We start from the raw sequence: 12,383 nt of genomic DNA on the forward strand, positions 1-12,383 counted from the left end.
CTTACAAGCGGTACTATCTCCCTTGCCTATGGTGTGCTTGGTAAGCTGTTGTCAGTTTTATGTCAGGATATTACTGCATAAAAGATACCTTGCCTGGGTTTACCCATCATTATCACATTTCTCATGTAGGTATTTGTCATCCTTTTTCATTCAAGGTTGAAAGTTGTATATTGTATTCTGTATCGTATAGGAACAGGTTCGTTTTGCTTCTCATGTGGTATGGTTTGGTGGAAGGTTGAAGCTTTTAATTGCATTTTTATTACTGTAGTGTGATTTGAGGTTTATATGAAGATTTATAAAGTATGCAAGTTGCTGCAGTTATTTCAGGAGACAAGTCAATTGCATAAAGAAGGGTGAGGTTGGAGAGGAGTTGATCATGGTTTAATCGTAAATAACGCATAGTGACTTGATTTCTTGCTTGTAACTTTACTATAAACCACTAAATTAAAATCTTGCCAAGGTGACAATTTTTGACTTATCAACTCTTGCTTCAACCTAATACTGTAATGATCAAATACGTATAAGTTTGTTTGTTTATTTATTGAGTATGATTTTGCTCCATGATATATTGTCCATTTTGGAGGTTACTTTACTCAGAGTATCCGTACATAAGGTAACTGACTCTAGGTGAGAGTTCAATTTATTGTATATTTATTGCACAGGGTACTGCATAGTTTTGTACAGGAAAGAAATTTGTTGCGACAACAAATTCTCATTGCGCATTGTCATCTTTAGGTCCGAGAAACTTGTCTCCAGTTTTTGCGGATAGCTGCGCTTCTAAAAGCTCATTTAGCAGAAGAAAATTCTCCTGTCATAGCTGATCCCATTGCCGAGTGTGGTGCTCTCGAGCAGTACCTTGGTGTGTGGGATACTTGTTCTGTAGTGAACTCTACAATTATGGGTGAGTATTAAAAAGTGTACATGGTATGGTTAAACATAACGATTCTCCATCCTTTCCATATAAACTAGGAACCACTGTTATTGGAATACTTAAAAATATTAATAAAATTATCATTAGAAAAATTGTTAAAACAGGACATGTTGAATTTTGATTTAATAAATTGATTTATTAGGATGTTAATACTACAGTTGGAGCTGCAGTCATGGAGAAATATTCGCGAATTACTATTATTTTAATCTTTACGACTACTAAATACTTTTTTTGTGATAAAACTATTAAAATACTCGGGTATAAGCATTTTAGATTTTTTTTGTGTGTTTTAACTATCAAAGTAGGTAGTTCTAAGTGTTTTTAGTGGGTTTGTAAGTATTCGTGGATTTTAGCTATTTAGGGGTGGGGTCTGGGACCCATTTACTGTAGCTCAGATTTAATTATTACTATCTCTTCGGTAAATGGGAGGCATTCTTGAATATTAAATTGGATAATAGCAAAAGAAAATGGATGAAACCAACTGTTGGTATGTGACGTTCATTTGAAGTAATATCCCATCTTCAGATTGGTCAAACTCATCTGAAACGATATGATTGTAAGTTATGTAGTGTTTGAATTACAAGGAATACTAAATATTACTGTATATAGAAGGTTGAAATACTCATCTTAAATCTTCAGGTAATATGTGTGGCACGTACCGGGCAAGTGAGGTGTCGAGCCCAGTGGAGACGAGATTGGGTGACTTAGCTGGAGGCACAAGAGTCTGGTGTAGTGAAGTGGCAGCTTTTGCTTCGCAAGCGCAGGTGGCTGCTTCAACATTACTCACCTCGGTTCACTTTTCACAGCCTCGCTTGTTGAAGCTGCCTCATTCTTATGATGCTATATTTCAGGTGATTCTCATTTATTCAAATCAGTCTAACCACTGGGGATGTTTGCATCCATTGGATTGGTAGTCAAGCAGAATTAGATAACCAAAGTAATTTGCCTTATGTGTTGGTTAATGAGGATAAACTTTATAGTAATTGGGTTGCTGATGTGACAATGTCTGGATTGCATTATTCTCTAAATTTGTAGATTTAAATAATTTGATCAGGATTTTATTTTTAGTAGAAGACTTTTTATATTGAACAAATTTAAATTTCTTATGAAGGACTGGATCACAGTTAGCTCTATATTTTAGTCACTGAAATTTTTATTTTTTCAAGTCACAAATTACAATTTTCATGAAATTTCCTAGCAGTAAAATATGTACGGAGGCAAACGAAAGGCAATACACTGGAAATCCTTTGGAGTATCTCAGCAAAATATTCTTTTGGCAGTGATAATTGCATCATTGCTTGAATTTCGGGGCATTTATAAATATTTCTTGGTTTCTTCTTGACAGTACTACCATAGGAGGCAATGTTCACAGTGCAACAGTGTGCCCAAGGACCCTAGCGTTTGTCTGTTATGTGGCACCATAGTTTGTTTACGAGAAACTTGCTGCAAGCAGCAGGAAATCTGCGAGTGTGTGCAACATGCCATTGACTGTGGAGCTGGTACGGCAATCTTCTTAGTCATTAACTCATCAACTGTGATAGTAATTAGAGGCCCAAGAGTGTGTCTTTGGGGTTGTGTTCATCTAGATTCCTTTGGAGAGGAAGACAGAGACCTCAAGTAAGTACTGTATAAGTACATTATTATAGTAGTTAGTAATAACATTATCTGTGCATTAATAAGCATGAAAAATCACATTTCTCTTATAAGACAAAAGTTTTTTTGTGCAACCCATCAATTATGTATATGCCACACATGCATGCCCCAATTCTTACAACACATGCGACACCTGAACCCTAAGGTATGTGTCAATCATATCCTCACATTCCATGTTAATTGAGGCAGCATGGGGCTGGTATTTGTATGAAAACATGATCTTGCATGTTCTGGAAAATCTCAACCTCCGAGGCATTCTTGATAACCTCCATGGGTTTATGAAGTATGAGGAAGGTCATTTAGACATACCTGAGGATCCGGATGGGGGTATTCATTGTGAGACTACCTTGTTTTTTTTGTCTGAGAGATGGATTGTTGAACCTTGGAACAAGCAAGTCACAAGTGTAAGCCATATTTATGGTTGATGTTGTGATGAAAGTTATTTTTTTCTGAGATGGCAGTCTCTTTAAAAATTTATAAACATAGCAGAGTATGTACACATTTTCTTGGAATGATCATACTCTCATGCCAGTGTAGTTAGGTAATTGCAAGACTGTATGTAGTATTATGAGAAAATATTTTGGAAGGTTCTTGATCTCCAAGTCAGGGTATTTCATTATATAAAGCTTTTTTGTATTATTAAGTAAGCATAAATTGTTTCAGAACTATGGTCATTAGAAGATCAACTGTTATGCGTATTATATCAGAGAAATGCAGATGTAATTAATTAAATATTCCAAGAAACTTACAGATTAAAGAAAATCGCAGTTTCAGTTTTTGGTTATCCAGTTTGACAAGTGTGTCAGATATTGTTGAAGGTTGAGGATTGGAAAAAACCTCAATGTAAGAAGGGGTCTTGTTTGACAAACATCGAGAAGAGAGGGAAAGGCCTTGGACTGTATGAACTTTTTAATTTGATTTTTTCCATAAAAGTAGACCATAACAAGATCTAATGCTCAAGATAATGGGTAATTCTACTTTTCCACAGAAGGGGGAAGCCTTTGTACCTGAGTGAAGACCGATACCACTTACTGGAACAGCAGTGGCTCTCTCATGGCTTTGACCATACCAACAAGAGGTGGATTTGGCACAGAGACATCCTTTGAGGCACATGACATATGCACGAGGCATCATTCCTTTGTATGAGTTGGCATTAAACGTATTTATAACAGGTTTTATGGTCAGTGGTAAGAGAACTTTTTTCTTCATAAATTGTCTCCTGTCTTTTGATGAGTGTGTTGAAAATTCAATGCTGGTAATGAATAAGCACAACTCGGTAAGCGTACAGCATGTGTTTTAAGAATTGCATCTACAGTACAGTAGTACTGTGTATGGACGGTGAAAATATTTTAAATATTTAGTTTTCATTTTTACAAGAAGCAGCGGTGAATGAGAGTTTTAGTGGTGCAATATTTTTTTAATTGTTCTTATTATATCCTGGAGAGTTGTGCAACAGTACTGATAAAATGCCGAGGTTTCACGGCTACTGTGCTATGAAAGTGATGATGTCACTCATTTTATAGGTTCTGCTTTAAATGACTGCAGATTTATCTATTATTATCTAATTGCCAATACACACTGTAAGGGTATATATTTTTGGTTTAATGAAAGTGCATAATTCTATTTATTTATCCTTCATGTCAAATGTGATATTACATGTAGCTATTTTAAATGAAGTCTGTGAGCTGTCTACATATGAATGTAGCAGGGTTTCTTATTCTGTACTCTTTTCTTTTTACTCCCGCTGATGAATTAAGATTTAAGTTCGATAAAATTTTTTGTCAGCTTTTATGCCACATGAGTCTGGTTTCTAAAAGTATGTCGCATATTGTCAGTTAAGTCATTTCATTGTCAATACATATTTCCGTTTCCCTTTCAAATTCCAGTTCACCATCCCTCTTCATTTCTCAGCTTAAAAATGTTATGTTCGATTCAGGTCTTTGTCCTTTTCCCCATCACAAATTTTCCTTTCCAGTGAGCAGTGAATCCTTTGCTTTGATTACTGTCAGGTAAATATGTTGATATTTTTGTCACTGTAGGTTGTAAGTTGTTGGGTATTAATTGCAGATGTATTGCAAATTGCAAATTAGCCAAATCTAGAGTCTTGAACGGGGTCTTGATTTTTTATGTTTGAAATCGAGGCTTGGTAAATTTTGGTTGTTTGGTTTCCACTTGGAGTCCTCTACATAAGGACTTACACTTTTAATTTCCTTTTTTTTTCCATGTCGAGTTTACTAAGTGTGAAGTAAGAAGCGCTCAAGTAACGTTAAGTAATGTTATTGTTGTAAATTGTATATAATTTACTGTACACTTTGTATATTCTTGTATTTTACTGTAAATAAAAATCATATCTTAAGTATAGCAAGAATCCTATGGTTTAAAGTATGATTATGGTTCAGCAATACTGTATGCACAAACGCTTTAATTAATGACATAGTTTATTTATGCCACTCCTGATATTTGTTTTGAAGATAAACATGATACTACCCAGTACTGTATGTCAAATTTCATTTTTGGATTATGCCCTACTTACCAGAATTACATTTTGAAAACAAACAGTTTGAATGCTAAATTTATGTAGAGAGATTATCCTGATATAACATAAAAGCAAAACTAGATCCGACAGGGTTTAGAGAAAATATGTCTTCGTCTGTAATGCCAACTTCTGACTGGTGGCAGGCTACTTACTTGAGAAAATTGGAGAAAATTATAATGCCTTCACAGTGTACTATGCCTAAATTGTTTTTTTCTGTCAGGTGTGCATGTTTTCCCTATTTCATACCATCCAGATGTTTTCTCTGCTAAGTATTGGCATCTCTGTGATTCATTTTTCAATAAAACTGACTAAGAATACTCAGAAAATGAAGGGATAAAATAGGGCTGTTTGCAGTTTTCTTGTGCATGGACATTTTTCGATGTTTCAGGAAAGCTGAATAATAAAAACCAGGACATAATATGATATTGGCTGAACATTTTAGTTCATTACCTTTTTAAAGGGAAATTTAGTGCATGTTTGTTAAGCAGTCCTTGCTCAGTAGAAGTTAAATTTTATGTATATACTATACAGTTTATATACACAATTTTCCTTAGTTGCGATGATGTTGCATTCCTGTTGAGCTTTGTGGTATAAGTAGTAGAACAGTAGAAATGGAAAGCTGGAACATTTCAGTTGATTGGCAAATCACTCCATATATTACTCAGAATCTGAGCACATTCTTATGTCATGGTGAATTGTATTTTCGAAAAATTTCAATAATCTAAACAGTAACAAAGCATGAGTAAACCAATAATTTTTGTAATAAGAGGTTTGATACTGATAAATACTAAAGAGAAAAAAGTGATATGTTACCAGTGTTGTAGAAAGCAAACCCAGAATACTAACAGAAATAAAGCATTCTTTGAAAACTGCTGTAATACAAGGGTAAGGCTTAAGGAGGACAAGAAAAACTTAAGAGACAGCTCCTTGTGTGAACTATAAACTGTTTACAAGTATATGTTGCCCAAAATAACTTTTTTAAGCAGCCTTTATGGAATCAAGGTGGTTAATGAGATGGATATGAAATGTATTTAATCAATATTTCATCTCTACTGGATGATGTTTAAAGGTAATTTAACCAAACTACAATTATACATTTCATTCTCAGAGGAGTTTGTTATATAGCAAAAGGTGAGCACTTCAGTAAGGCAGAATTAAAGAAGTTGAACAGTTAAGTGGAGACAGAGTGGTGAAATAATCCACAACAGTGTGTGTTTCTTACAAAGCTGATTGAAATTATCCATGAGCAAAGTCAGTACAAAGTTACTGTTGATGAAGTCCTCGTCAAATAAATTAGCTTTTGGGAGTCGGGTGGTCGAGGGAAACATTAGGTCACCTTGACGGTTTGGCCTCATGGATTTCGTTATGAAAAAAAATTTGGAAATAGAAGAGAAGGGTTAGATTGGAGTAGCAATAGTTATCTTCATGAATGTGTTATTTTTTATTTTTTTTAAAAGCAGCTCCATCAGTCCCCTTTTTCCATAATTTCCGAGGCTTCCTCATATCTGCTAATTTTCTGACCAGGTCTACAACCCTTCTCGTCGCTGGCCCAAACCATCGTAGTCTTTGAGACATCAGTTGTGTCCAGCCTTGGTATCATAGTTCTACAGCAATTCTTCCTTCAGAATATGGTCTTCTCACTATAATTTTCAGTGTCTTTAGAAGTGTAACAAAACCATTTTGAATTTTGATTAAATACCCTTGCACAACGAATTAAATTTTCATTTCACAAATTATATGAAGATAGAAGTGTTAGATCGTAATGGGTTAGTTTCCTCCCCATGTAGGCATTAAAGCATTGGGGAAGCTGGTGGAACAGCCAAAGACCTTACTACTGTTACAAGATCATATGTAGGTATTCCGTTCCCTGAAACCCAATATAATCAATAAAAGGGAGAATAAATGACAGGACCTTGATTGCAACAAATTAAAAAGAAATGAAGCTCGGTGTTGGAAAATGAAATCGACTGTGTCAAAAGGAATGACACTAATTTTTTACTTTTCTTTTACTGTGCTACTGTAATTGGGGACGTGTTTGACTTGTGGATATTCCATGAACAGCCCACATGATCCAATCTTTGTTTTAAAAAAAAAGTTCAATCAAACAGTGGGCAGGCAGAAGATGAATTGGAAATCAGAATTTTTATGGGAAAATAAGATAATAACTTTGGGGCAATCTATGTTATACATTATTTATTTTTATTTGGATAGTAAATCTATATCCTCACCAGTGAGTTGGATGTCAGGGTGGAGTAAGAAATTGTGTTCGTAGGGAGACCCTGATCAACTTGCAAGCGCCTCGGTGGCGTGGTTGGTTTGGTGTTTCCTTCTCACCTCGGTGGTCGCGGGTTCGATTCTCGGCCATTCCATTGAGGAGTGAGAGATGTGTATTTCTGGTGATAGAAGTTCACTCTCGTCGTGGTTCGGAAGTCACTTAAAACCGTTGGTCCCGTTGCTGAATAACCACTGGTTCCATGCAACATAAAAACACCATACAAACAAACTGACCAACTTGCATAACAATAATGGTACTTTGGAGATTTGCAGAAGACAAAACTTAGAAAAGACGTAGAATTTCACAGCGAACCTTTGCCTTGCTTAACATTGGAGGTGATGACTTTGCCAAGTAGAGTATTTTTTTGAAATACCATCCTGCAGTTGTTTATATTTAACATGTCTTGCCATGCTTGACAGTCAAATGCAAGACAATGTTTCAAAATTAGCAGTATAATATCCTTTAAATCCACCATTTGTGATGGAAACCTAGTTTGCACTGCAGGTTATAGTAACTTACACCATCAGCTGTTCATGAGGTCATATTTCAATAACCAACACCTTTGACTCACTTCTAAAGCAACTTCCTGTCACCTTGCTTGGCCTTAAAAATTTTTTTATTGTATTTTTGTTTTAGTGTATAACTTCAAACCACTAGAAGATTTTCAATAGTCTCAAATTGAGCTTTTACATCCATTTAGTTAGTGAAAAGCGAGTGCTATATGCAGTGATCCTTTAGGATGAAAGTTTGGTGTCCTGTTCCAAGTTCGACTGTAGCTTCTGTAATAGTCCCAAACATTTTCCTTTGCTACTAATGCAGTGATGGCTACCTCTTGGCTATTTAATTCTGTTATTAAAGTCAAACCCTATTGGGTCAAGACTATCCAAGTTGAATATTTTGACTTGATGGTCCTCTGTGGCAGTTTGAATTTGAAGTCAGTATCCCCTGTTGTGGGTTTGTTCCTTGAATAGATTGCATCTTCTGAATAATAATATAATTTACTTGAAAGAGTATAATGAATATAAAAGTGTCCATGGGTATAAAGAATGGAAAAACGGGCTATTAATTAGTAGGAACACTAAACACTTGACCCCCAGGTTCGGTTAACAACACGTTGAAACCCAGTTCAGTCAATTTGAAATTACAAATGGAACCACATTTGTGCCTTCTCACCCATGCCACATTGGACACATTATGGATATTTAGTAGATACCCTCGGAACTCAATTCTTGTGTTATGCCAAGAAACCAGGGCAGCACTGAGTTTATACCAGTTTTAATGTGAATGATTAGACTTCAACCAGTGAAGCATATCAAGGTTAATTTGGCCAGATTCCAAATAATCTACTTTTCCAAATTATGTGATCTTTCAAGTGCTACAATGTACTATGTAAAATTATAATGTAAATTTTTATTCAAGACGAAGCCCCTCAGGCCAACTTTGTGAGGGTTGAGTGTTTGGACTGTGGTTTCATTGAACTACTCAAAGATGATAATTTTGTCAATAAAAGTGTCCACAATAATAACTTAGACTGACATTATTGAGACCAACTGGTCACATGTTTTGAAGACTCCTGAAGGATTTGGTCATCAGTGAGAGAGGAAAACTGGAGAAAGGTGAAGTCAGAGAAGGGAATGGTCGAGTGAAAAAACACAATTTGCTTATTTTTTATCTCGCTGCTGCTGCCAGGTAAACATGAACAGCAGTGTCTAGGAATTTATGTTAACATGTGTTTCTAATTTGTATTCCTCCTGTTTTGGTATATGGTATATATTTGAAGCTATGTAAAACATGCTGTATTTCTGACGTGAGTAGCACCTCAACTTATCAGATTTTTGGGGGGTCTGCTCTTTTTGGTGAATAAAACAAGTCCATTAAGCAAAAAAGACTATGTGTATGGATATATATATATATATATATACGTAAATAGCCTGCACTTGAATAATTTCAAGGTATTTTGCAGCTGACCATAATTCCACAAATAGTTCCTGGCTTAAACCAACCTGTACTGTATGCTTGACATTCAACTTGGGAGAAATATCTAAATGAATCGCATGTAAAACGGTAGCATAGGAAAAAATCATCGTACTGTGGTGGCGGATGAGTACAGAAGTTCTCTTAGTGGAGGTCCTTTAAATTGAGGTGTTACTTAAACTGTATTGCCCTGGGTACATTGCAAGTTCAAGAGGTGTGGGAATGAAACTGCCTTAAGCTGCTGATTAACCATTTAATTGGCAGTTAAAAAGTGAGCCATCATGGGCTAGCTTAATTGTTTATGGAAATATATACAAAGTGTATTTTTTTATATTTAAATTCTACAACGTGCCAACCCATTAGGTCATAACCTTGATAAACAGTTTTAAAAAGGTTTTTGAATTAGAGTAACTTTCAAAATTTCATTTGCTCCAAAACCATGCAGTAATATGAATTAGTTTTTTAGAGATTTTTAGTTTATACCTTTTAAGAAATCCTGGTTGGATTATTCAAAGTTGACTCTTCTATACTGGAACTTTGATAAAATGTGTTTTTGTGACTCAAGATCTGAGTTTTGTAAAGGAAAAGTCTGAAGAAAGGATGATTCAACAAAACATGAATAGAATAGTCTGTAAATAAAACTGAATATAAAAATTTTTTCTTTTAGTTTTGAGGGTAACTTTTTTTTTATGCCCATTGCATTTCTGTTAATAGTAATCTGGTTAAACTCACTTTATAACAACTACCTGTCTAAAAACATTGCGAAAGAACACTACATAACGGCTCATGATATGGATGATTATAACAATATCTTCGAGTGCCGAGCACAAAAGTAACAAGTTGTTCAGGACAAAGTTTATCCAGTCGAAGACTAAGAAAAATTCTGAGTAAATTGAAATTTAAAATAAAAAAATGTTTATCGCTGGAAAGCAAACAGGTGGTATGAGTAATATTTGGTGGTGATTTTCCAACAGCTAAATGAAACAAACAAAATGTATTCCCTCGGAGATCCCCTTCAGTTCCTTGATGTTTTGTCTGCCTTTCTTTTTTAACCTTGAAAACAGAGGTCACGAGGCTTTTGCATTTATGCCAGTTTTTTGTGCTACCCTCTTTTAGTGTTATTTATTCATGCTTGAAATAGCATGACAGTACTTTCTGTGCTCAAACTTGGTTTCGTCCTTTCTATGCTGTTGTATGTCTGCTGCAGATAGTTAAAGTTCTTATACCAATCTGCAGAGGACACCTCTACTGAACATTCAGATGCCTTGTTTGTAGTAAACAACCTTTGTGAGAGTTTGCATAACCATCATAAATGAAATAAACAGTGATATCCAGTCAGAGAAGGATTGCAAGTAGAGGCATTCAGTATTAACTGATGTGCAATACACTATACCTCGATAAGGAATGGGATGATCTGTGTATATATTGTTTATATATATTTTAAAAATATATATAACATATATGGTATCAAACCCTCACTTCAGTGGATTTCCAGGGTTAAAGTTTCAGATGACCTGGTTGTTAGTTAATCCCTCGATCCAAGATGACCTGTGCAGTGCTTTTCCAGCCTTTACTAAGGCCAGCAGAAATAAAAAAGGGTGTTTTCTCAAGTGTCCGTCATACCTAAGGCAAGTGTGTGTTTTGGTTCTGGGATGTCTTCGGTTTCCTTTTAGGCTAGGCAATATTTTTCCATCGATTGTTTTATCCAGATCCAACTTGACATGACTTGATTTATCTCGGTCACATTAAGCTCTGTGTAAAAGTGTCTAGATGCTGTGTATTCACCTACCCTACTGAGCTTTATTACTGTACATTAGAGCACATCTGTGCTGCGTTCGGCATCAAAGCGACGGCGTTCTTATTATTAGGACGGACATCTATGCCTTGGTATGTTACGAAGTAAGAAAACTTTGTTCTCAAAGGGACTTGTAGTGTAGTTATTTATTGTAGAACATTGGAGTAGGTCACCCAAAGTTTGAATACCAAGTGGGTTAGACAGAAAAACTGTTTCGGGAAATACATTGAAGAGAGGGTATGATGCTGTATGTCGTGTATGTACTGTGTATAAAGTACACACAGGCTAGCATATACAGTACATATATAAATGGTTGTTCTTATGTATATGCTTGGAAGTGTGCAAGTGTGTAAGATATATTACTGTGTATGTATGTGCGTGTATATATACAGTACATATGTGTGAGTATGTATGCATACATTTTAGTAATTTTTTTACTTTTGTTGCTTGACATCTGTCTCCAGTTCATTCATTGTGTGTATAGTATGTATGTATATATACATATGTGTGGGTATGCATGTACAGTCATTAATAAATCTTTTATTTGTTTGACATTCTGACATTTAGTTTTCTTCCCCCTTTTCCTCTTTCTGTATTCTCCTCCTCCTGAAAGTGTATATGTAATACGTATATATATGTATACAGTGAATCCCCCGTATTTGTGCACTCCGGATTTTTGGACTCTCGTATTCGTGGATTTCTCTCTGGAACATATACCCCATCATTTGTGGAAAATGTGAATATTTCCCGTATTTTTCCATGAGAAATAGTATCTGCAAATTCCTGTTTTTCTTAATAATTCCATCATAAAATGCACTTTTTGTGGTAAAATTATTAAAAAAAGAACAGGTATAAACATTTTTAGTGGGTTTTTCTTGAGTTTCAACTAACTAAATAGGCAGTTTTAAGCATTTTATAGGGGTTTCAACTATTTCAACTATCTAGCTATTTGGCGGGTGTCTGGTAGGCATCCCCCATGAATACTGGGTGAACACTGTACGTATATGTATACATATAATTATATATATATATAATATATATATATATATATATATATATATATATATATATATATATATATATATATATATATATATATATATATATATATATATATATATATATATATATATATATATATAATTATATAACAAAATTTTAATATAATATATATATATATATATATATATATATATATATATATATATATATATATATA

At 34.7% G+C, this 12,383-nt stretch overlaps 1 protein-coding gene across 5 annotated transcripts in view; it reads left to right on the plus strand.

Moving 5' to 3' along the window:
• The window catches only part of LOC135207800 (E3 ubiquitin-protein ligase ubr3-like), a 121,177-nt gene extending 109,453 nt beyond the window's left edge, over positions 1-11,724 (plus strand). For all 5 annotated transcript variants that reach the window (XM_064239629.1, XM_064239633.1, XM_064239634.1 and 2 more), the window contains exons 29-32: positions 736-901; positions 1,571-1,782; positions 2,277-2,548; positions 3,573-11,724. In XM_064239629.1, the coding sequence (XP_064095699.1) occupies positions 736-901; positions 1,571-1,782; positions 2,277-2,548; positions 3,573-3,690 (768 nt within the window). In that variant the 3' untranslated portion in view covers positions 3,691-11,724. The remainder of the gene's footprint in view (positions 1-735; positions 902-1,570; positions 1,783-2,276; positions 2,549-3,572) is intronic.
• Positions 11,725-12,383: the final 659 nt, after the last annotated feature.

Source organism: Macrobrachium nipponense, chromosome 34 (genome assembly GCF_015104395.2).
Source record: "Macrobrachium nipponense isolate FS-2020 chromosome 34, ASM1510439v2, whole genome shotgun sequence".
NCBI classification, from domain to species: Eukaryota; Metazoa; Arthropoda; class Malacostraca; order Decapoda; family Palaemonidae; genus Macrobrachium; species Macrobrachium nipponense.